The following is a 24,796-nucleotide window of genomic DNA, read 5'->3' on the forward strand; positions in this document are numbered from 1 at the left end:
CATAATCAGATACTAACAACTGAATTATACTTTCTGTGATTTCTGTTGCTGCTTTATGTTATTGTTTAAGTGAGCGAAGCGAGCAAGAGCACAAAATTTAGTCACACTTTGGAGCCCCAACATAAGTACCTGAGCGAAAGGTCAGGGGTGAGGAAGAAAACTGTAGTACAGTAACAAACTTTTTTGGATATCTCAGCCAATTTTGAAGTTACTAGAAAGATAGACACTAATTTGGAAATTGAATAAAAATCCTCAATTATTTTCATTTCGTAGACAACCCATAATTTCCAATAGTTTTTCCATAAACTGTGGAAATTATTTTTTTATAAGGCAGATTAGCAAAACAGCCAGTTGGGCAAGAGGTAACGGTCTACGTTTGCATGAGTGGGCAGCAGTATTTTGCGATGACTGTTGAGAGCAACCAGCTTTTACCTTCGCAAGTGAAAGCACAAAATTTAGTTACACTTTGGAACCCCGACTTACGTACCCGAGCAAAAGATTTATCGGAGCAGCAAGAATGGGGACAAGGGTTGGGAGGAAATCTCTGTAGTACAGTAGCTAACTTTTTGGAATATCTCAGCAAATTTTGAAGTTACTAGAAAGATAGAAATTAATTTGGAAATTGCATAAAAATCCTCAGTTATATTCAATTCATAGACAACTGACAATTCCCAATAGTTTTTCCATAAATCAAGGAATTTATTTTTTTTATAAGGCTGATCAGCAAAACAGCCAGCTGAGCAAGAAGTAATGGTCTAAGTTTGCATATTTGGCACAGCAGTATTTTCTGACATTTGCTGAGAGCAATCAGGTGTTGCCTTTTCTAAACAAATAATACTGCCTGTTTGTTCCTTTTATTTTCTTTGACCAAATCTGAGTCAAACTAATACAATACCCTGATTGACGAAACTGGAACACACTGGGTGATTTGGTGAAAGTAATTTTTGTGAGTGAGCAAAAAGCAATGTCAGCATTTGAATATTTTTACTACACTGTACAGCTTAACAAGTTGCTGTCTTTCTTAAGACAACTGTGGTAAAATGTCAGGTAAGCAAATTAACCCTCCCAGGCGCATTGACGTGAATCGTGTTCCTTGTGGTTTGGCACATGAATGCAAATTAAAGCAAATTGCGTGAAAAAAAAAAAACTGGAAAAAATTTGTCCAAAACTAAGTTTTTGACCGATTTGCATCAAATTTTGGTGCGTTCTAGTTGGTGCATCTCTCTTCCAAGGTAAACACTTGGCAACACTGTAACTGCTCTGATGAGACAATGTGCAGCAGAAAAACCTCAGTACCTCACTACCAGCTGGGCTGAAGGGTAGTCTACATCAGTCATCCCTTTAAAACCACCATTTTCCCTCTTCCACACAAGGCAGAAATTATTGAAATATTGTGATTGTACAGTGTTTCTGGCTATACTGTGAAGTGATTGTATAGAACATAGATATATTTTTTGTAATGCACTGGGGCCCATTATCAGGTGTTAGGCCTAGAGGCAGGAGTCTAGTTTGTTATAGCGGGGTTTCCACTCTACTTCACCCTGACCGTAAATTATATGAATATTTTACCTTTATAGTGAAGCCAATACTTATATGTGAAAAATATAGTGCCTGGATTAGTGAAATAACTGACCTGCCATAGCAGGCATTATGTACACCATAGAGATATGCCATAGTCGCTAAGGGAACAAGTGGTCATGTACGCAATAGAGTCAAGAAGGGCATAATAGAGGAGGCTGTGATGGAATCATGTGATAATGATTTATATTGCATATGGTTTAGTGTAAACTATACGTATAAAATAGTACAGCAAGTGTTTGTCGAGAAATATTGCATGCATTGGCTGACTTAGCACAAACCTAGTACAAGAATCAGAGACAACAAATATGCCACATAATCACAGACTTCAGTGAAAAGGTATTGTACCAATCTCAGACAGTGCTATATTGTGTATGGTTTAGTGTGAAATATATGTATAAAATGGCGCAGCGAATGTTCACCGAGAAATTTTGCATTCATTAACTGACTTAGTGCAAACCTGGCGCAAGGATCAGAGACAAGAAATACGCCACACAGCCACATACATATATATATATGTATGTCATGCAGCAGTTGTTCATGGAGAAATCTATTGTGTGTATCGCATGTGTTAGGCAAATGTAGCACAAGGAGGAGAGAACAAATATGCCACACACACACACACACACACACACACACACACACACACTCTACATAACTCCTCATTTTCAAACCTTTCAAGGTCCTGCCAACACCTCTGGAGCAAGTGATTTATCCATATTTTGTTCATTTGTATTATTGACCTATCTCTATATTTTTAACACAAATAAGTATTGTTTTTTACATATACACATAAGAGATGAAAGTTCAGTTTCAGTATCAGTACCTAGCAAAAGACTATTGGTCCTGTCAAGTTCCTGAGAGCACCATGGAAATGGATATATTTTACGTGTAGACCGAGTAAAAAAAGTAAATAATAAAACCTAATGAACGATAATATGTAGGTGTGGGTGAGGCAGGGAGAGTGTTTTTAGCTCGCTTGCGGGTGAGGAGGAGTATTCTATGTTTGTCGTCCATTTACTCGAAAAGTATTGTACGTATCGATTTCTTGTGAGAGCCATGCTAAAGATCAGTTGTTTGTACGTATGTACATCACCAAAATATAACCCTTTGGGAGACTACTTTTTAGGTATAGGCAGGGGAGGAGAGAGTTTTTTTCTCACATGCAGTAAAACAATGCAGAGCTAGAAGGAGTACTCTACATTTGTCATCCACTTACTCGAAATGTATTAAATGTATCGACTTCCTATAAGAACCATGGTAAAGATATGTGAATTCTACATATGTACATGACCAAAATATACGCCTTTGGGAGCATATCTTTTAGGTAAAGGCAGGGGAAGAGAGTGTTTTTTTCTCACTTGCCTTAAAACTATGCAGCACTCAGAGGAGTACTCAACGTTTGTTGTTCATTTACTCAAAAAATATTGGACATATCAATTTCATGTAAGAACTATGATAAAGATCAGTGGATTTTACGTATGTACAGGACATAACAATGTACTATCTGTGATGAAAAGTTGTTGTTATGTAGGCAGGAATATAACTGTTATTGTGCACGCATGACGATAGTGTAGCACGGGAGTGGGTACCCAGTGCTTTTTTGTGAATTACTCAGAAACTATGAGGCACAAAAAAATCTGCAGGTACAATTGCGGACATATCAAACAAAAACACCCCGTCCACCAGTGAGGTGGTGTAATGTTCTCCGCATCTGGTAACATTGATAGGTATGAAATTTCACCAGGTCTTGTTTGATTGCTAGGACGAACTGAATGCCGTGATCATTGCCGTTGTGCACAGTTACTGGTGATAATATAATATATAAGCATTGTTCGCCAGAAAAGACACTGATAATTGCATGTCATGATTATGGTAATTTTTTTTTAGAATTATGACACGGATTTCAAGAGTCATCTAGTGTCGACTCATGAACCATGCAACAGTTAACAGTTCATCATATAAGTCATAGTTATCACTTCCCCACAACTATCAATGAACAGAGAATTATCGTGATGCCCATGCTTCGTTCCATGAACCTTACATTGGATGACCTCTAAAATCAAGCAAGTTCACCACATGCAGATGGTGGCACCAAAGGAGGCAGCAGGGTGGGGGTGGGGAACCTGGAAGATGGGAGAGAGGTGGGTGAGGGAGAGGACAATAGTGGCGGCAGGGCGGGGTGGGGTACCTGGGAGATGGGAGAGAGATGAGTGAGGAAGGGGATAGTAGTAGAATGGATGTGGAAAATGTGCAGATTGGCCTGGCAGGAAGGTAGAGTCCCGGAGGATTGGAAGTCAGGTATAATTATTCCCTTGTACAAAGGAAAAGGGGAAAAAAAAATTTGTGGTAATCATAGAGGCATCTGTCTTTTTAGTATAATAGGAAAAGTGTATGGTAGGATACTTATTGACGGAGTTAGAGAAACAACAGAGGAATTAGTCGGAGAAGAACAGGGAGGCTTTAGGAAGGGAAGAGGTTGTGTAGATCAGATATTCATTCTTAGATCTTTAGTGGAAAAGTTTCTAGGGAAGGGAAAAAAGATGTATGTGGCTTTCATGGATTTGGAGAAAGCATATGACAGGGTGCAGATTCAAGGATTGTGGAAAGTATTAAGAATAAATGGAGCAGATGGGACGTTATTGAATGCTGTGAAGAGTATGTATGATGGTGCTAAGGTTGCAGTGCGTGTGGATAGTGAACTGAGTGAATTTTTCTCTTTGATGGGTTAAAACAGGGATGTTTCCATGGTTGTTCAATCTGTACATGGATGGGGTAATAAAAGAGGTACAAGGTAGGGTAGTGGATGTTGGAGTGGCCCTGGTGAGAGAGGGTAGTGTTTAGAGACTCCCTGAACTATTGTTTGCAGATGATACTGTGTTGTTGAGTGAAGACGAAGGAGAGCTGCAAGGTTTGGTGGATGAGTTTGGGAGAGTGTGTAAGAAACGGAATCTAAAGGTGAATGTAGGGAAGAGTAAAGTGATGGTCTTTGAGAGAGGTGAAGTCAGTGAATGTACAGCGAGGTTGGATGGTGAGGAATTTGGAAATGTGAGTATGTTTAAGTACTTGGGTAGTGTGATGAGTAAGGATGGAGGTTTGGAGGGTGAAATGCTTAAAAGGGTACAGCAGGGAAGAAAGGTTGCTGGTTCCTTGAAAGCAGTGATAAGAAGCAGGGAAGTGAGCATGGAAGTGAAAAATTTACTACATGACAGTATTGTGATACAACTCTAACGTAGGGAAGTGAACCTTGGACGTTGCTGGAAGGACACAAGTCAACAGTGAGAGCAGTGGAAATGAGTTATTTAAGAGGAACCTGTGGAGTCACAAGGAGAGACAGGCTGACAAATGAGGATATAGAGAAGCATTGTGGTGTGGATGTGGATGTGATAGGATGTGTTAGGAGGAATACACTGAGGTGTTTTGGCCATGTGGAGAGGATGGAGGGTGAAAAACTGACGAAGAAAGTGTATGTGAGTGAGGTGGAGGGGGGAAGAGGGAGGGGGAGGCCGGGGATGGGATGGAGGGATGGGGTGGAGAGGTATATGAGAGGGGGTGTGTGAGTTGGGAGCGGGGTAGTGAAATGGCGGGGGACAGGGCGAAGTGGAGGAGATTTGTTTGTGGCCACCCCTTATGGGATTAAGGCATCTGGCAATACATATATATATATATATATATATATATATATATATATATATATATATGTATATATATATATATATATATATATATATATATATATATATATATATATATATATATATACACACACACACACACACACACACTCATTTCCTTAGTACTTTCATTACCTCACACATCATGATTCAGATCCTTGACGTCATAGTGCTGGTATACACTATGTATACAATATAAGCACAATACCTGACTGAGTTAATATATATATATATATATATATATATATATATATGTATATATATATATATATATATATATATATATATATATATATATATATATATATACACACACACACACACACACATTTCCTCAGTACTTTCATTACCTCACACATCATGATTCAGATCCTTGACGTCATAGTGCTGGTATACACTATGTATACAATATAAGCACAATACCTGACTGAGTTAACTTCCTCTAGATATTTTCTGTTAATTTACTGTTATGTCACTGTATTTTATCACTCAGCTTCATTTCATGTCCAATTTTTTGTTAGATTGACTGTTTCCTCTTCTCAGAACCTCTTTGATAATCAGATACTAACAACTGAATTATACTTTCTGTGATTTCTATTCCTGCTTTATGTTATTGTTTAAGCGAGCGAAGCGAGCAAGAGCACAAAATTTAGTCACACTCTGGAGCCCCAACATAAGTACCTGAGCGAAAGGTCAGGGGTGAGGAAGAAAACTCTGTAGTACAGTAACAAACTTTTTTGGATATCTCAGCCAATTTTGAAGTTACTAGAAAGATAGACACTAATTTGGAAATTGAATAAAAATTCTCAATTATTTTCATTTCGTAGACAACCCATAATTTCCAATAGTTTTTCCATAAACTGTGGAAATTATTTTTTTTATAAGGCAGATTAGCAAAACAGCCAGTTGGGCAAGAAGTAACGGTCTACGTTTGCATGAGTGGCGCAGCAGTATTTTGCGATGACTGTTGAGAGCAACCAGCTTTTACCTTCGCAAGTGAGAGAACAAAATTTAGTCACACTTTGGAACCCCGACATATGTACCCGAGCAAAAGATTAATGCAGCAGCAAGAATGGGGACAAGGGTTGGGAGGAAATCTCTGTAGTACAGTAGCTAACTTTTTGAAATATCTCAGCAAATTTTGAGGTTACTAGAAAGATAGACATTAATTTGGAAATTGCATAAAAATCCTCAGTTATATTCAATTCATAGACAACTGACAATTCCCAATAGTTTTTCCATAAATCGAGGAATTTATTTTTTTATAAGGCTGATCAGCAAAACAGCCAGCTGAGCAAGAAGTAATGGTCTAAGTTTGCATATTTGGCACAGCAGTATTTTCTGACAATTGCTGAGAGCAATCAGGTGTTGCCTTTTCTAAACAAATAATACTGCCTGTTTGTTCCTTTTATTTTCTTTGACCAAATCTGAGTCAAACTAATACAATACCCTGATTGACGAAACTGGAACACACTGGGTGATTTGGTGAAAGTAATTTTTGTGAGTGAGCAAAAAGCAATGTCAGCATTTGAATATTTTTACTACACTGTACAGCTTAACAAGTTGCTGTCTTTCTCAAGACAACTGTGGTAAAATGTCAGGTAAGCAAATTAACCCTCCCAGGCACATTGACGTGAATCGTGTTCCTTGAGGTTTGGCACATGAATGCAAATTGACGCAAATTGCGTGAAAAAAAATAAAACTGGAAAAAATTTGCCCAAAACTAAGTTTTTGACCGATTTGCATCAAATTTTGGTGCGTTCTAGCTGGTGCATCTCTCTTCCAAGGTAAACACTTGGTAACACTGTAACTGTTCTGATGAGACAATGTGCAGCAGAAAAACCTCAGTACCTCACTACCAGCTGGGCTGAAGGGTAGTCTACATCAGTCATCCCTTTAAAACCACTATTTTCCCTCTTCCACACAAGGCAGAAATTATTGAAATATTGTGATTGTACAGTGTTTCTGGCTATACTATAAAGTGATTGTATAGAACATAAATATATTTTTTGTAATGCACTGGGGACCATTATCAGGTTTTAGGCCTAGAGGCAGGAGTCTAGTTTGTTATAGCGGGGTTTCCACTCTGCTTCACCCTGACCGTAAATGATATGAATATTTTACCTTTATAGTGAAGCCAATACTTATATGTGAAAAATATAGTGCCTGGATTAGTGAAATAACTGACCTGCCATAGCAGGCATTATGTACACCATAGAGATATGCCATAGTCACTAAGGGAACAAGCGGTCGTGTACGCCATAGAGTCAAGAAGGGCATAATAGAGGAGGCTGTGATGGAATCATGTGAGAATGATTTATATTGCATATGGTTTAGTGTGAACTATACGTATATAATAGTACAGCAAGTGTTTGTCGAGAAATATTGCATGCATTGGCTGACTTAGCACAAACCTAGTACAAGAATCAGAGACAACAAATATGCCACATAATCACAGACTTCAGCGAAAAGGTATTGTACCAATCTCAGACAGTGCTATATTGTGTGTGGTTTAGTGTGAAATAAATGTATAAAATGGCACAGGGAATGTTCACCGAGAAATTTTGCATTCATTAACTGACTTAGTGCAAACCTGGCGCAAGGATCAGAGACAAGAAATACGCCACACAGCCACATATATATATATGTATGTCATGCAGCAGTTGTTCATGGAGAAATCTATTGTGTGTATCGCATGTGTTAGGCAAATGTAGCACAAGGAGGAGAGAACAAATATGCCACACACACACACACACACACACACACACACACACATGCTACATAACTCCTCATTTTCAAACCCTTCAAGGTCCTGCCAACACCTCTGGAGGAAGTGATTTATCCATATTTTGTTCATTTGTATTATTGACCTATTTATATATTTCTATATTTTTAACACAGATAAGTTTTTTTTTTTACATATACACATAAGAGATGAAAGTTCAGTTTCAGTATCAGTACCTAGCAAAAAACTATTGGTCCTGTCAAGTTCCTGAGAGCACCATGGAAATGGATATATTTTACGTGTAGACCGAGTAAAAAAAGTAAATAATAAAACCTAATGAACGATAATATGTAGGTGTGGGTGAGGCAGGGAGAGTGTTTTTATCTCACTTGCGGGTGAGGAGGAGTATTCTATGTTTGTCGTCCATTTACTCGAAAAGTATTGTACGTATCGATTTCTTGTGAGAGCCATGCTAAAGATCAGTTGTTTGTACGTATGTACATCACCAAAATATAAGCCTTTGGGAGACTACTTTTTAGGTGCAGGCAGGGGAGGAGAGTGTTTTTTTTTCTCACTTGCAGTAAAACAATGCAGAGCTAGAAGGACTATTCTACATTTGTCATCCACTTTCTCGAAATGTATTGGATGTATTGACTTCCTATAAGAACCATGATAAAGATATGTGAATTCTACATATGTACATGACCAAAATATACGCCTTTGGGAGCATATTTTTTAGGTAAAGGCAGGGGAAGAGAGTGTTTTTTTCTCACTTGCCTTAAAACTATGCAGCACTCAGAGGAGTACTCTACGTTTGTTGTTCATTTACTCAAAAAGTATTGGACATATCAATTTCCTGTAAGAACTATGATAAAGATCAGTGGATTTTACGTATGTACAGGACATAACAATGTACTATCTGTGATGAAAAGTTGTTGTTATGTAGGCAGGAATATAACTGTTATTGTGCATGCATGACGAGAGTGTAGCACGGGAGTGGGTACCCAGTACTTTTTTGTGAATTACTCAGAAACTATGAGGCACAAAAAAATCTGCAGGTACAATTGCGGACATATCAAACAAAAACACCCCGTCCACCAGTGAGGTGGTGTAATGTTCTCTGCATCTGGTAACATTTATAGGTATGAAATTTCACCAGGTCTTGTTTGATTGCTAGGACGAACTGAATGTCGTGATCATTGCCGTTGTGCACAGTTACTGGTGATAATATAATATATAAGCATTGTTCCGCCAGAAAATACACTGATAATTGCATGTCATGATTATGGTAATTTTTTTTAGAATTATGACACGGATTTCAAGAGTCATCTAGTGTCGACTCATGAACCATGCAACAGTTAACAGTTCATCATATAAGTCATAGTTATCGCTTCCCCACAACTATCAATGAACAGAGAATTATCGTGATGCCCATCCTTCGTACCATGAACCTGGCATTGGATGACCTCTAAAATCAAGCAAGTTCACCACATGCAGATGGTGGCACCAAAGGAGGCAGCAGGGTGGGGGTGGCGGACCTGGGAGATGGGAGAGAGGTGGGTGAGGGAGGGGACAATAGTGGCGGCAGGGCGGGGTGGGGTACCTGGGAGATGGGAGAGAGATGAGTGAGGAAGGGGACAATAGTGGTGGCAGGGTGGGGGTGGGAGACCTGGGAGACAGGAGAGAGGTGGGGGAGGAAGGGTACAATAGTGATCGAAATGGGGGCTAGAGGAGAGGGATGATGGGGTAGGGGAAGGTGGACTTTGGTAGACGACAAGAGCTACAGTAGGTGGGATAGATTACAAGGTGATGACTGGGCCAACAAATGTATCATGGAACTATCTATCTATTGCCAGATGCCTCAATCCCGTTTGGGGTGGCCACAAACAAATCGCCTCCAAGTCGCCCTGTCCCCCGCCATTTCACTGCCCTGCTCCCAACTCACACCCCCCTCTCTCATATACCTCTCCACCCCATCCCTCCATCTCATCCTCGGCCCCCCCCTCCCTCTTCCCCCCTCCACCTCACTCACATACACTCCCTTCGTCAGTCTTTCACCCTCCATCCTCTCCACATCACCAAACCACCTCATTGTGTTCATGGATACTTTGGAATATTACAATCAGTCCGTGAAACGTCATGTTGACTACGCCACGTGTTCTATTTGACCATCATGGTTTGTAAAAGTTTACAACACACTTTCCACTGGGTGGCTCAGTACCCCCGTATCATAAGTATGGTGACTATTTGTTTGTGCAGATATTTGACATGTCCCTACAGTTTGTCAGATGTTACAACATAGTGACTGGGAATAACTCTCGTAGCCTATTACGTAGTATCATCATGGATGACAAGTGACATCGCAAACAGAGTAGGGATAGACCTATGCAGATTTTTCCTTTAATACCAGTAAATATGAATATTGACAGTAATGATGGTCCCTATGATTCTCATTCATATCTGCATGGCACCATTATAAAATAAGAGTGGATTAACCCAGGTTTATGTTACCGTTTTCTGCATGCCGTGTTTGGTTGTTGATTTTATACATTACCAGTGGTTATTAATTACATTTAAGTTCATGCTGAGCAACTGTTGTATGCCCCAAGCATTCCTTCACAAATCCACGAGCCAATAATGGTGGAACAAGGTTGTGATATCTGCAGTTACCCATCTGTGCACGTGCATATTACATAACAACCAAGTAACGTTCACACTGTATGAAACTGGCAGAATAAAGATAAATACGAGGACCATTGTCCTGTTCACGGAAAGCAACTACTGAGCAACACAACTCATCAGTGTCCGTACATAGAACTGTTCCCTTGGCTAGTAGAGGCAAAAATTACATTTTCGTGACCGTGGCTTTGAAAGGAAGGTTTCTTTGCATTTTCATAATCTTTAACCTTAAAATAAAGATTCTAGCCCCCATGTCCCTCACGAAACGATGGGCTAACTTTTTTAATTGCATTTTTGTGAGCATAGCGCACGCGCTTAAAAATTATCCCGACAGTAAGTCTTTTCTCGACACTGCATCAGCCTTCCTGGAAAAAAGGTTAATTACTGATTAGTAACTTACCACACCATTGTTTTGGAAAAGTTTGCAAATTTTGGAAATGTCTTATTATAGAATTTTTTTTTTACTATGATTCTATTGTCACTCACGGAATGGGCCAGAGTATATCTCCTCATCATATGATATGCTACCTGGACTGCTAGCATACAACAACAAGGAGTACGCACGCTATTTGTCAGAATTCTGGGCAATGCTATCTACGTTACCAGAGACCCAAAAATCATGGTTTAACCAAAATTTTGCTCAATCAATGTCAGGTCTTCCTTATTCTTGCATGCCACTTGACATGTGGATTGAGACAACAATGAACCTAAACTCGAACTTAAAACAATGGTGGCAAAATGAAAAGCAGTTGTTCTCAACCACAAGAAATGCTAACAATATTGCAAGAATTAAGTCTGCACTTAACAAAAGTCTCAACTGTAAGCGACGAAATAGAACACACAAGGAGTGTCAACCTGCAAGATTAAAGATGGATGAAGAAGCTGTTCAAGACTTGCTTGCATGTCTTCAAGACTTCAATGTCGACCCATTCGACACTTCAAATCCAACACTAAGATCACTCCAATCAGGCATCATTGCTCCACAAGATGTAATCGATGACACCAAAGCCGCTCTCCCAGAAGCCAGAGACCAGATTGGGACACTTTTTGAGGAGCGGATTTTCTCAAAATCAAAAAACATTAGTGCAAGAATCGACACAAGAAAGAGGAAAAATTTTGACAGTATTAAAATTTGTGGACAAACAAGTGCACAGATGAAGATGACTGACATGGAAAGGTCAGGGTTAGCGGCAGTGTTGAGTCTTGTAGAAGGGTCGGGTGCCGTTGACCTTGAAAGAGTTTTGAGTGGAAGGGTGACCGAGGAGAGTTTGTCATTATTCAATGCCGATGGTTCCATGAGAAAAACAGCAAAAAACAAGCTTCTTGATTACTTCAGCCTTGAACCAACATCAGCCACCCTAGATGACTATGTCAGCATCATTGACATGGGCATGATCTGGAGACTTGCATCCCCAACAGCAGCAGACCGAGAGGCTAAGAGACGGGATGGGGATTGTTATAGATGGATTCACTATCTCACAAAAATACATGACCTAATCATCTCTAGACATCCCCGTGCCACCACCATTATTCTGGTGAATGACAGATATGATTTATCCCACTCAATCAAAGACGATGACCATGACCGCCGAATCGCTAAACACGGGAGACAGCCAAAGAAATATCCAAAGCTCCAAGAAAAATTCCCGAATCAAAGTGACCTTCAGTCTTTCATGACAAATGAAAGTAACAAAAGGAGACTGCAAATCTTGATAAAAGATTTCTTGTCGCAAAGTGATGGCAGAAAAAAGTTCTTGTACTGTGAAGGCGGCAATGCAACATTCCTAGAATTGAATGAGAAAAAAGAAGACTTTGCATTTTCCCATGCAGAGGCAGACACAATGATATTTTCTGCATATGCCAAGCTGCGCAGCAATGGCATCACAGCACCTGTCATTGTTGACAGTGAAGACACGGATGTCTATGTTCTAGCAGCGTTTGTTTCTCATGATATCCAAGGTGAACTATACATAAAGCGAAAGAGAGCTCACATCAGCTGTCGAAACATGCTTGAGCCAGCAATTGCAAAGGTCATCATAGCTGCTCACATCATCACAGGCAGCGATCACACTTCTGGCTTTTGCGGCCATGGCAAAAAATCAGTCATGAAGAAGCTTTTTGAAGACCCTGAAGCCCGAGAACTTTTGGTGAATGTAGGAAAGTGTTTAAATCTGGACGATGACACTAAAAGGGAAATGGAAACATTTGTGTTGACCAAAATATATGGAGAAAGTGCTGGCATCTCATGTGGACAAGCAAGGGCATCAAAGTGGAGGAAACAAAAGAGGAAAAGTACCGTCACTCTTCCACCTGACCAGGATTCGCTATCAAACCATTTACAGAGAACCAACTACATCACTTACTGTTAGATACATTTCAGAAACAAAGACCACCCATCTCCTATTTCCCATGGTTGGGAACTAAGGAGTGGGAGGTGTCGACCAATTCGTCACACCCTTCCACCTCTGATACAGCAAGCTCAGTGTGCTGTTAGAGAAGACAGGGATCCACAGAGAAGACGAACAGATTGTGATGGCGAGGAAAGTGGCAGTGAAACTGATGATGGCCAAAGTGAGTTTGGACAGTCAACTGACTCAGATGAGGATATTTAGGTGAATCTTGCCTTTCGTGTGACTTGTTAATAATAAGTACATATTCATCTATAAATGTAAATATTTATTTGAACTTTTTATAATGTAATATGTCTGAAATTAATTGCAATATGGCCTGTGTTCAAGATCAAGTAATCTTGGAAATATAACACATGTAAGCACTCACACACACACACACACACACACACACACACACACACACACACACACAAATCAATTGTATATTTTGCTTCTTTATGACAGATGATTTCATTTGACACCGGTTTCGGCCTGATCAGATGCCTTTGATGAAAAAATGCAAAAATGATGTTATAATCCAAATATGACGTTACATCTCAATATCATATATTCGTAAGTCAGTAAAAATGTAATTTTCAACATAAATTTATCCTTGGCTTTAATTTGAGTCATAATTTTAAGGAAGTATGTGATATTTTGTTTTTGCCTTTTTTGCTTATCATTGAATGTCAGCCATCTTGGAATTTCTCCTCTACCAGAGTTAGCCCACCAATTTGAGAGGGACATGGGGGCTAAAATGTTTAATTAACATCTAAAGATCATGAAAATATAATAAAACCTTCCTTTCAAAGCCACGGTCACGGGACTTTTTTATTTGACCCTACTAGCTGAGTAACGGTGTATACTGCAATCCATTAAAGAGGACAGGCGAACCACTGTTGTTGATATATAAACATGTGATCCGCCGTTCATGGTGTTGTCATTATGGCCATCTCTCCTCCCCGTCAGTACCAATGTCTGAGTGCATACAGTTGTCTGGAAGAGGTAGGGGCGGACAGTGAACTGGTTACTGAGGTTGTGAATCAGATTGCTTAACAGCTTCACGTCCTTCAAACTACAATTTACTCTATCAGTATAGGGTTAATAGTAATTCGATATAAAGATTATGTAATACAGCTGATAAAGCATCTCTATGCACCCATTAGCCCACTCCAGTATCGCCACCAATATTCTGGGACCCAGTCCATACCCCCCCCTTTGTAAAATTCGTTTTCATTTACATTGGTGCCATACAGATATTAACGAGAACCACAGGCACGAATTACCACTGTTAAATATTATTTATTTTGGCAAGAGAAAATTCTTACCTCCCCCTCCTCTGTTTTCGATATCACAGTCGTCATCCATGAAGGAATTACATAAAAGCAACAAGAATAGCTCCCAATCGCTTCGACAACTGATGTGACATCAAATATTCTAGGGGCGTTTCATATATCACCATGTGATGACAGTCATCACCATACACTAATAATGCACAATTTGTGTAATGTGCCACCCCGTGGGGAGTAGGTCATCCTATAGATAATATCACAAAACATGTTGATAGACTGCATAACGTGCCAAAGTCTGCATAATGTTTTAACGGCCTGATTATCAATTTCCATAATCAACATTAAACTATAGCAGCTTTGGCACCATGTCACCAGAGAATCATTTACTCATCCCATCCTAGCTTCCTGCCACAGTCCACTCTCCCTTACCTCTTTACTCGTCTCCTGTAGAGCCCCCTCTCCCATCAGCCAGACCACTATTGCCCCCTCCTCACCCAACTCCATCCTCCTGTCTCCCAGGTGCCCCACCCTGCCTCCTCCTGTGGCACAACCTCTTATGATAATGAGTCGATTAAAGAGGCCTATCATTTTCAGGTTCATGGTCAGGGAGGAGGGGGGGGGTCACGTTAATTTGTGATTATTGTGATAGGTGCAAGAATGCCGATAGTCTTATAATGGCTTATATGCTGGCTGTCGGTAAATGTATGATTCGTTATGTTTGTCGAAAGTCAAATGAAACCTGTGTGTTTCATGTGAATAAAATATGAATATGTATGGTGCGAAAATACTTTATTACCATATTCATAAAACGTTGTTATTTTCAGTACATTGTTTATATATCACCAATAACTGCAAACAGGGGCAATGATCAGCGTTCAGTTCATCCTAGTGACTGAAAGAAACCTGGTGAAGTTCCATACCTATCAATGTTACCAGTGCAAAGAGCATTACACCACCTCGATGGTGGACGGAGCGTTTCTGTTTGATATGTCCGCAACTGTACCATGAGAAAGCTTGTGAAATTCTACACAAGATTATGAAATAAAAACATAACCTGTGGGAGAAAACTTTTGCGGTAGAGCTCCCTGAATATATATTTTTTTTTCAATGGTATTTAGTTTTTTGCTGTTTTCTTGAAAACTACAAATCGTATCCCAATCAAATCTCTTTAGAAAGCTGATGAAATTCTCTATCAATACTTCTAATAATATTTCTCTGTATGATGGAAAACATTCGAACTAGGATGTTGGGAAATGAGACTGACGTTCCAAAATGTTTATTCACACCGGCATAATGTACTTTTATTCTTTTTTTTTTTTTTTGCTTATCGGCTAGAACAAACATCGGCAAATATGATGATGTAGGTTTCATAGCAATATATAGATGTTAGGTGGCGAAAATAAGGCGAGAATACATGTTTTCACTGGTGCGCCGGGGGGCTGGCGGAGAAGGAGGTGGATAAAATTGTGCGCTGTAAAATTTACTCAAACTTATCCATGCGTGAGAGGGTTACTGTCAGAAAATCATAAAGATGGTCAGCCACGTGGGACAATATTCAGCATTGCCTGACTTGCTAGCTCGCTCACTCGAACACATTCCACATTTTCGGTGTGAACGTCTATTAGATGTTGCATACCTGGTTTCCAATTATGTATGTAGACCTGCTGTACCTTTAATAATTTCCTACATTACACATTATGGTACTGATCTCAATGCTGAAATGTTAATGGTCAGTGGGAACGTCAATCATCCACCTATATAGTGTAGCAGTACTCTGTTTCAGGGTAGCTCTACTGTACACTAAATGGCAAGACAAATAATTTCCTGTAAACCAGGAATACATGAGGTCGTAACCTTGTAAACGACCAACATATGTTCCCTACGTGTCAGCAAGTGGGTTGGCGGAGGGTTAGCGCCCCTCCCCAGAAAACAGGTAACTAAAAACAAGACAAACAAGTGATGACAAAAGACACCGTACAGACTGCAACATGGAATGTAAGGGGTGCGAATAATGAGGTGAAGAGAGAGAAAGAGATTTTGTAGGTGCTCAAGGGTGCAAATTGAACATACGTGGATTAACCGAGAGTAAATGGTGGGGTAAGGGTGTGAAAGAGTGGGAGTATGGATGGGGTATTTGCGCAGGACTAGGTGAGAATGAAAAGGCAAAAGAGAGAGTATGTAGTGTTGTGTGCATGAAGTGGAAGGAAACTATAAGACGGTATAGATCAGTTGGTTCAAAGGTTGTGTGGGAAAGATTGAAAGTAAGATTACAAATGTGGGAGATTGTGTGTGTACGCGCCAATGCAAGACCGTCCAAGCAGAGTGAAACAAGAGTTATGGCCAAATGTGGAAGTGTATGTGGAAAAGTTTGAAAGAAATGAAAGTGTTTTTTTGAATGGAGATTAAATGGAAAACTATGGAATGTGAAAGAACATGGAGTTGCAGTGAGTGAGGTGTGCGTGCAGAAGTGGGTGAGAATGACAGTACTCTGGTAGACATTTGTGTGGGGAGAGGATTTGTGTTAGTCAGTATCCTCTTTAGGCACAAAATGATCCACAGTTATACGTGGCGAGTGATAATAAAGGTGGGCGGTGAACTAAATGAACGGAATGCAGTGATTGATTGTGTGTCTGTGGATGACAGAATGAGGAAGTATGTTCCGAGAGTGGACCTTCTGACTACCAGTTGGTGGTGGTGAAAGTCAAGATTCAGGTGCAATGGAGGAACAGAAGGAGAGAAGGACAGGAGGAAGTAGTCCATACAAGGATGGTAGAAAGGTTGCAAGAGGATAGGAAAAAGGCAGGATATAAGAAAGTAATGCAGGAGTGATTGGGTAAATATGATTTGGAACAGGTGGGAGAGGTGGAAAGTGTGTGTGAAAGATATTCACAAAAGAAATCTGTGCAGCATGTGAGGTGGTGTGTCAGGTGAAGATAAGACGAAGGGGATACAAGGAACAGCATGGTGGAATGAGGAGGTGAGGCAAGCTGTGGCACAAAAGAAGAAAGCATAAGTGAGTGGATGGGAAGCAGAAGAACTGAGGAAGATGGAAGAGTGCGTTATATGTAGCGAGGAAGACAGAGGTCAAAAGATTAATAAGAGACAGTAAGAAGAATGTGAATCAGGAATTTGGAAGGAATTTGAGTGTACTGTGGAGGGAATGAGAGAAAATGTTCTGGAACGAGATAAAGAGAGCTAGACCTGGTGACAGGGAAGTTAGAAGTGGTGTGAAAGATACAAATGGTACACTTCCAGTGGAGATGGAACAAAAAGTGAGCAGATGGAGAGGACACCATAACTCTCTCGCGCACCATAAGTTTTCAATAAGTTTTGGTTCCATGCACAGAACGAAAACCTCATTCAGGCTGGCTCTGCTTGCGAGGCAAGGAAAAACATTCTATGGTCCAATTTGCCCCCAGAAAGTGCTTATATGGTTATAAATTGCTTCCCATCATCTTCGTTGATGTTTATATTATCAGATAAGAAAAAAAAAACATAAAACAGATGAATTCCATCTCCTCAATTTCTCTCTCATACGCTTTCTTTAAATCCATGAACACCCAAAACACATCCTTACCTTTTGCTAATACTTCTCACACACCTGTCTCACACTAACACCTAATCCACGCATCCCATCCCTCTCCTAAAGCCACACTGCTCATCACCAATCACTCTCGCTGTACTCTCTCTGACTCTCTTAATTAACACTCTGCCATACACCTTACCTACAACACTCAACAGACATACACCCCTAAAGCTAGTACATTCATACTTATCACCCTTACCTGTATACAACGGGACCACACAAGCACTTGCCTAGTCAACTGGCATCATACCTTTCACAAAGTACACATTAACAATCTTACTAACCAGTCAACAATAGTCACTCCACCACCCTTCAGGCATTCCACAGCACACCCATCCATACCTGCAGCTTCCCCTCTTTTCATCTCCTTTACTGCCTCCTGCACTTCCCCCATCGTGATCAAAGAATCATTCAACGCTTCCAACACATTTATTCCTTGCACCCTTCCATCTGCCACAATCTTAGCTTCCCATTCCTCCTCTACATTTAAGAATCTTTAAAAATACTCCCCCCATCTCTTCGTTACTGCATCCATTTCATTTAACATCCTTCCATCCTCTGATTTTACTCGGTTTTCCTTCCCAGACTCTCCCTTTCACACCCTTTTCACCTCCTTCCAAAACATTTTCTTATTTTGTTGATAATTCTCAATCAACCGCCTCTCCCTACCTCTCATCTGCTGCCACTTTAGCATCACACAGCCCTTCTCGCCCTATTCTTCTTTTCCTTATACCTCTTAAATGACACCTCGTCCTTCCTCTGCAGCCACACTTCATATGCGAGTCTCCTTTCAGCCACAGCCATACTTACAGTACTTCCTCTCACCACCATTCACTTCCCTTTCTTACACCACTACCCACTCGTCTCACACCATACACCTCTTCTGCATGCCCCACCACAACACTCTTAAACAATTGCCATTCCTCCTCCACACTGCCATTCTGCTGATCTTTCGCTGCATTCCACTCATCCTTCAATTTCTCCTGATACTCTATCATTTTCTCTCTTTTATCCAACTCACTCACATTCAACACCTCCCTGCCACATCTAACTCTCCTAGCTCTCACCCATCTCTTACCTACTCTCAACTTTTCCTTCACCATGTAGTGGTCAGACATACCTCCACCCTCTCCTCTCAGAACTCTCACATCCAAGAATCTTCGTATTACATTCCTGGACACAACCACATAGTCCATCAGTGCTCTATAAACAACCCTTCTAGCCTCCTGTCTCACCCATGTATATTCATAAATATTTTTCTTCTCAAACAAGGTATTTCCAATCACCATCACACACATCCCAATCATTCGTTCCCCATTTTCATTTTCTTCCAGGCACACCATGCACACCAACTACACCTTCAGTTGCTACATTTCCCACTCTAGCATTCAGATCTCCCATCATTACCACATTCACATTCGCTCCAAAACTCTGCAGACACTCATCAACATCAATCCAGAAAGACTCTCTCTCTTCTTCATCCCTTTCACTACCAGGCCCATATGCACTCACAAATACCCACAACTCACGTTCAAATTTCGCTTTCACCCACATCAGTCTCGATGACACCTCCTTCCATTCAATCACACACTGCTGCACTTCCGGACCCACTAACTATGCCACACTTTCTCTTGTCCTTCCTCTATCAACACCTGACAATCTTTCATTCACACTTCCAAACTTAGGCTCACCTTTCCCTTTCATCTTTGTTCCACTCAGAGCTAACACATCCAACTTTCTTCTCACAAAACATTCTCCCAGTCTCCTCCCGTTTAGCCTCAATCGTACTACATCCACGCACATTCATAGACCCAATCTTCAGGGTACGGGGATAACTTAATCCCCCATCCCTTTCTATGGTCCGTCTCTTTTTAGGAACTAAAAAACAGAGGAGGGGGTCCCTAGTTCCCTCACCCCGTCCCTTTTACTCGCCTTTTACGAAATGCAGGGAATACCGTGACAGAATTCTTCCTAACACAACCTGGCTACAGAGTACTATTACCACCCCATAGTGCAGCCAGATTGTGTCCCCCCCGCCACATAGAGAATGAAAATATTGTGAGTATAAATGGCTGGGGAATGGCTGGGAGAAGGAAAGAGATGAGAAAAAAGGAAGGGATCAGAAGGATGGAAGTAGTAAAAACAATGAAGAAAGCCGCAATGGGGAAATCCCCAGGAATTGATGGAGTGTGTGGTGATATGCTGAAGCATGGGGGAGATAGTAGTTGAATGGATATGGAAAATATGCAGACTGGCCTGGGAGGAAGGTAGAGCCTCGGAAGACTGGGAGTCAGGTATAATTATTTGCCTTTTCGATGGAAAATGAGAAAAAAAAAGTATGTGGTAATCAAAGGAACATTTGTCTTCTTAATGTAATGGAAAAAGTATATGGTAAGATACTTATTGACAGAGTAAGGGAAATAACAGAGGAATTAGTTGGAGAAGAACAGGAAAGTTTTTGGAAGAGAAGAGGTTATGCAGATCAGATATTCATTCCTAGGTTTTTATTCAAAAAGTTCTACAGAAGGGAAAGAAGTTGTACAGTGTGTGGCGTTCATGGATGTGGAGAACACATGACAGTGTATAGACAATGAATGTGGAAAATATTAAAAGTAAATGAAGTAAATGGGATGTTGCTGAATGCCGTGAAGAGTGTGTATGAGGTTGCTAAGGCTACAGTGCGTGTGGATAGAGTGAATTGAGAGAATTTTTCAGTCTAAATGGTGGATTGAAACAGGGATGTGACATGTCTCCATGGTTTTTCAATCTGTATCGCAGTGGATGTTGGAGCGAACCTAATTAGGAAGCACAGTATTTGGAAACTTCCTGTACTGTTGTTTGCAGATGATACTGTATTGGTAAGTGAACAGCAAGACTTGGTGAATGAGTTTGAGAGAGTGTGTCAGAAACGGAGTCTAAGGGTGAATGTAGGGAAGAGTAAAGTTATGGTTGTCGAGAGAAATGAAGTCACTGATTATACAGTGAGGTTTGATGATGGGAAAATGGAAAATGTGGGTGAATTTAAGCACTTGTGTAGTGTGATGATGAAGGATGGAAGCTTTGGAGGATGAAGTGCTTGAAAGGGAACAACAAGGAAGAAAGTTTGCTGGTTCTTTGAAAGCAGTGATGAGAAATAGGGAAGTAAGCATGGAAGTAAAAAAGTCGCTGCATGATAGTCTTGTGATACCAACTCTCACGTATGGACGTGAAGCTTGAACGTGGTTGGTAGTAAACAAGAGTGAGAGCAGTAGAAATGAGTTATCTGACAGGAGCATGCGCAGTTACGTGGAGAGACAGACTGGCAAATAAGGAAGTGAAAGAGCATTGTCATGTGGATGTCGAAATGACAGCAAATGATAGGAGAAATACACTGAGGTGGTTTTGCGATGTGGAAAGTAAGGACCGCTAGAGACTGACGAGGAGAGTGTATATGAGTGAGATGGAGAGGGGAGAGGGAAGGGGAGGCCGAGGATGAGATGGAGGGATGTAGTGGAGAGGTATATGAGAGATCGGGGTGTGAGCTGGGAGGAGGCCAGTGAAACTGAGAGGGTTTGGGCGATATCGAGGCGATTTGTATTTGGCCACCCCTGAAAGGATCAAGGCGTCTGGCAATAGATGGATAGATAGATAGCTAGATATCACTGCTCTTTTACATTGTTTTGCTCGCTTGAACCAGTAATCCTTACTGCACTTTAAAAGGTTTCTGCTACCCAAAATTATCACTAACACTTACCACAATGCATCTCTGTCAGTTTCATCATATATCTCTTCATCCATTATCCACTACTCTTGTGGGCCCGGAACTAGGTTCGTAAGTCCCGACATTTAACCCCTTGAGCGGCACTGGTTGAACAAAAAACCCGCATAACCACCTCACCCCAGTTGATCACGGGACGCCTTTTTGATTGTGTGGTTACCACCTAGTGTAATAAATGGTATCCAGAGTTACAGGAAATCATTTGATAACACTCAATTTATAATCACTTGACGGCAGCAGCTGCATGATGGACGACCTCGTCCTGGTTCGTAAAAGATACATAAGAGATCCTTGTCTTTTTTATTTGCTTTTATCCATTATTGCTCTCAGAAAACCCCTGATTCTCTCTCTCTCTCTCTCTCTCTCTCTCTCTCTCTCTCTCTCTCTCTCTCTCTCTCTCTCTTACCATGCCACAGATGAAAACTTGTTCCTTCGTGAAATGGTGTTTTGAGTAATGTATTAATCTTCCAGTCACCACTCTTCCTTACACTCTGTCCGATAGGTTAAAAAACTAACTTACTGTAGGTCTAAAATTTATTTCACGTTTGATACTTTTGCCTCTGTTTCAGTATATACAGTCTGCCTGTGTTCAGATCTCTAACCTCGATCTAGGCATACATTATATACTCGAACCATTCCACATGTTATTTCATTATTTGAGGTAATATTATGTCATCCATCCCTGCTACGTCATGCATTTTTTTTGTGTGTGTGCTTTCAGTTGCTGTGTCCTCTTTTCCTGGCTTACCACACCCAACTATCACCTCATCAAGTTAACTTTCACTGACAAAATATTCCACTCGGCTCTGCAATAATCATTTATGCTGAAACAGACATTAATATACACACTTCATCTTTTCTTTCAAAATTATCATTCATTCCCGTCATCTGTCCGCTCTGTCGTTCTCTTCAAAGTGCTTACTTCCTTCCATAACGTTTTCTTAATGACCCCGAAATTTCTCAAAATTTTATCACATCATCTAATTTCTGGCCTCAGCCTGGGCAAGACGTCTTACTTGGAGTCTCTGACCTCGAGCTACCTACACGCCACCTCCATGCACCTACTAGAACCCCCGGCACGGGAGCCCACTACCAACACCAGCCGCGTGATCGTGGCCTTCCTGTGGCTGTATGCGATGGTGATGGGGTTTTCTTACAGTTCCAACCTCACCGCCTTCCTCACAGTCACACTCCAACCTCGCACCGTTGACACGTACAAGGATTTTTATGAGTCACGTCTCACCATTGTTGGACTGGGACCCTCTTATGGCAGCCTTATGGAGACATCAGTGAACTTTTATCTCAGAGTAAGGACTGAAACATTTCTCTATCAAATGTAGTATAATGAGTTGTGATCTTTATTTAAAAGTCACAGGATTTTTCGTAGCACCACTTTTATGGGGATTTATTTTGCATATTACATCTTAACATTATCTTCTATTTTATCGATTTATTGTAGACAAAGATTACATCAACACAAGAGTATAACTGGTGCAATATACAGAATCAATTGCTAAGGAAGAAGAGTCACAAAGTTTCCACGGGCATTTAGATTGCGGTCAGGTATTGTTTACTGCATGCGTTTAATTTAATGCTCTCCAACATGGTAAAGTTGCCAAATTTAAGCTGAATTATCCGTATCACAGTGCAGTTTAACATCTTTCAGGAACTGTATAAGCAGTTTGCCCCATTACCATCAGACGATGCTGCAGTGCAGTGGGTGTTAGATGGACGAGCTGGCTACATCACCAGCTACCACAACTCTAAGTACATAGTAGCTAAGCTGAACAGTGCTCATCGAACTCCCATTCTTCGCCTAATGAAGGTCAGACCAGCCTCTTAAGTGGGATTAGTTAAGTACGATGTCTACGATATTTTCTAACACCTACTATATTTTAAGAAGACTCGTAGTACAAAGAGTTATAAAGCGTCCTGAGGTACTATCGAATACCCTATAATATTTATTTTAATCTCGGGATCGACAGATGATTGTCACTGCCCTGAACAGTAGACGACGTAGTCACTCAGTTTTCTACAATTCAGGATTGTAGCCTATTGCATTTGCTATTTCCTCAATGATTTAGTTGACCTCTGCTTAACATCGTCAGTAACTGTAACTCGTTTCTTACGAGGTTCATTGTAGGACCCGACATGCTTCTAGATAGCTTTGTGAAGGTCAGGATGAACTCTTCGTTACGTTGATAATGCAAGATACTCTTTTGTCTTTGGTCCAAATTTTCGTTTTTTTATAGCGAATTTCACGTAGCTCATTGTCAGAAAAAAGACAGTGCTATGGTTCTGCATCCTTTCCATTGCAATTCTTTGTGAGTAGCATCATATTCTAGAGTTCATATATTGTTACAGCTCAGCATTCAAGGTTGTATGATGACAGTTTTAGGCCAAGTTAGTGAGAAAAGAGTATAGAGGGAAATAGGGAACTGTCATGAGAGTTGTGGCCTAGATTTGTGTGTGTCAATCTGTTCATGTCAATGGATGAAGTGTTAGGTTTCAATATATTCAAGCATAATAAGGTCACAATACCAGCACCATCTCTCTCTCTCTCTCTCTCTCTCTCTCTCAACTTTACTTAAGCTTTCCCCCCACGGTTCACAGAGCAACCATCTAGCAACACCCAGTCAGCTTTTTGTCCGTGTCAACTTCTAATACATGATAAACCAGTATTACCAGTCCTTCATCTCTAAAATGGTATGCCTCAGCTATCTTTCCTTTTTGTAAATGGTCTGCAGGCTTTATAAAAATGCAGTGTGTCGACGGATCTCAAAATGAAGTTAACTGTTTTAGTTCTTTTTATTCAGTTTTCTCGGATACGATTGTTTCTGTATACTGCTTGGCTTTGCCTGTACTTTTTCCAGATGGAAAGATCAACAGCAAAGTTTAATGTAAATATTTTCATGAAATTAATAGGATTTTTTGTTACACGTATAATATTTTTTATACGGGATGGCGGTCATCATCATCATCATCATCATGAGGGGTAGGCAAACGCCGTGGATTGCATAGCCTCACTCACCCACTGACTCCACCCGTGAAGGTGCCATCATGCAACATTCCAGGCAGTGACTCTTCGTAGGCTCCCTCGACATGAATGAACAAC

At 40.6% G+C, this 24,796-nt stretch overlaps 1 protein-coding gene across 1 annotated transcript in view; it reads left to right on the forward strand.

Annotated features, from left to right (window-relative positions):
* Positions 1-24,796, forward strand: part of LOC145396960 (putative glutamate receptor) — a 180,146-nt gene that overhangs the window by 126,419 nt on the left and 28,931 nt on the right. Inside the window, exons 11-13 of the mRNA XM_080270193.1 lie at positions 21,401-21,410; positions 22,689-22,988; positions 23,348-23,506. Of these exons, the coding sequence (XP_080126319.1) occupies positions 21,401-21,410; positions 22,689-22,988; positions 23,348-23,506 (469 nt within the window). The remainder of the gene's footprint in view (positions 1-21,400; positions 21,411-22,688; positions 22,989-23,347; positions 23,507-24,796) is intronic.

Source organism: Coenobita brevimanus, chromosome 40 (assembly GCF_032717465.1).
Source record: "Coenobita brevimanus isolate Jiangsu-jjx chromosome 40, ASM3271746v2, whole genome shotgun sequence".
NCBI lineage: Eukaryota > Metazoa > Arthropoda > Malacostraca > Decapoda > Coenobitidae > Coenobita > Coenobita brevimanus.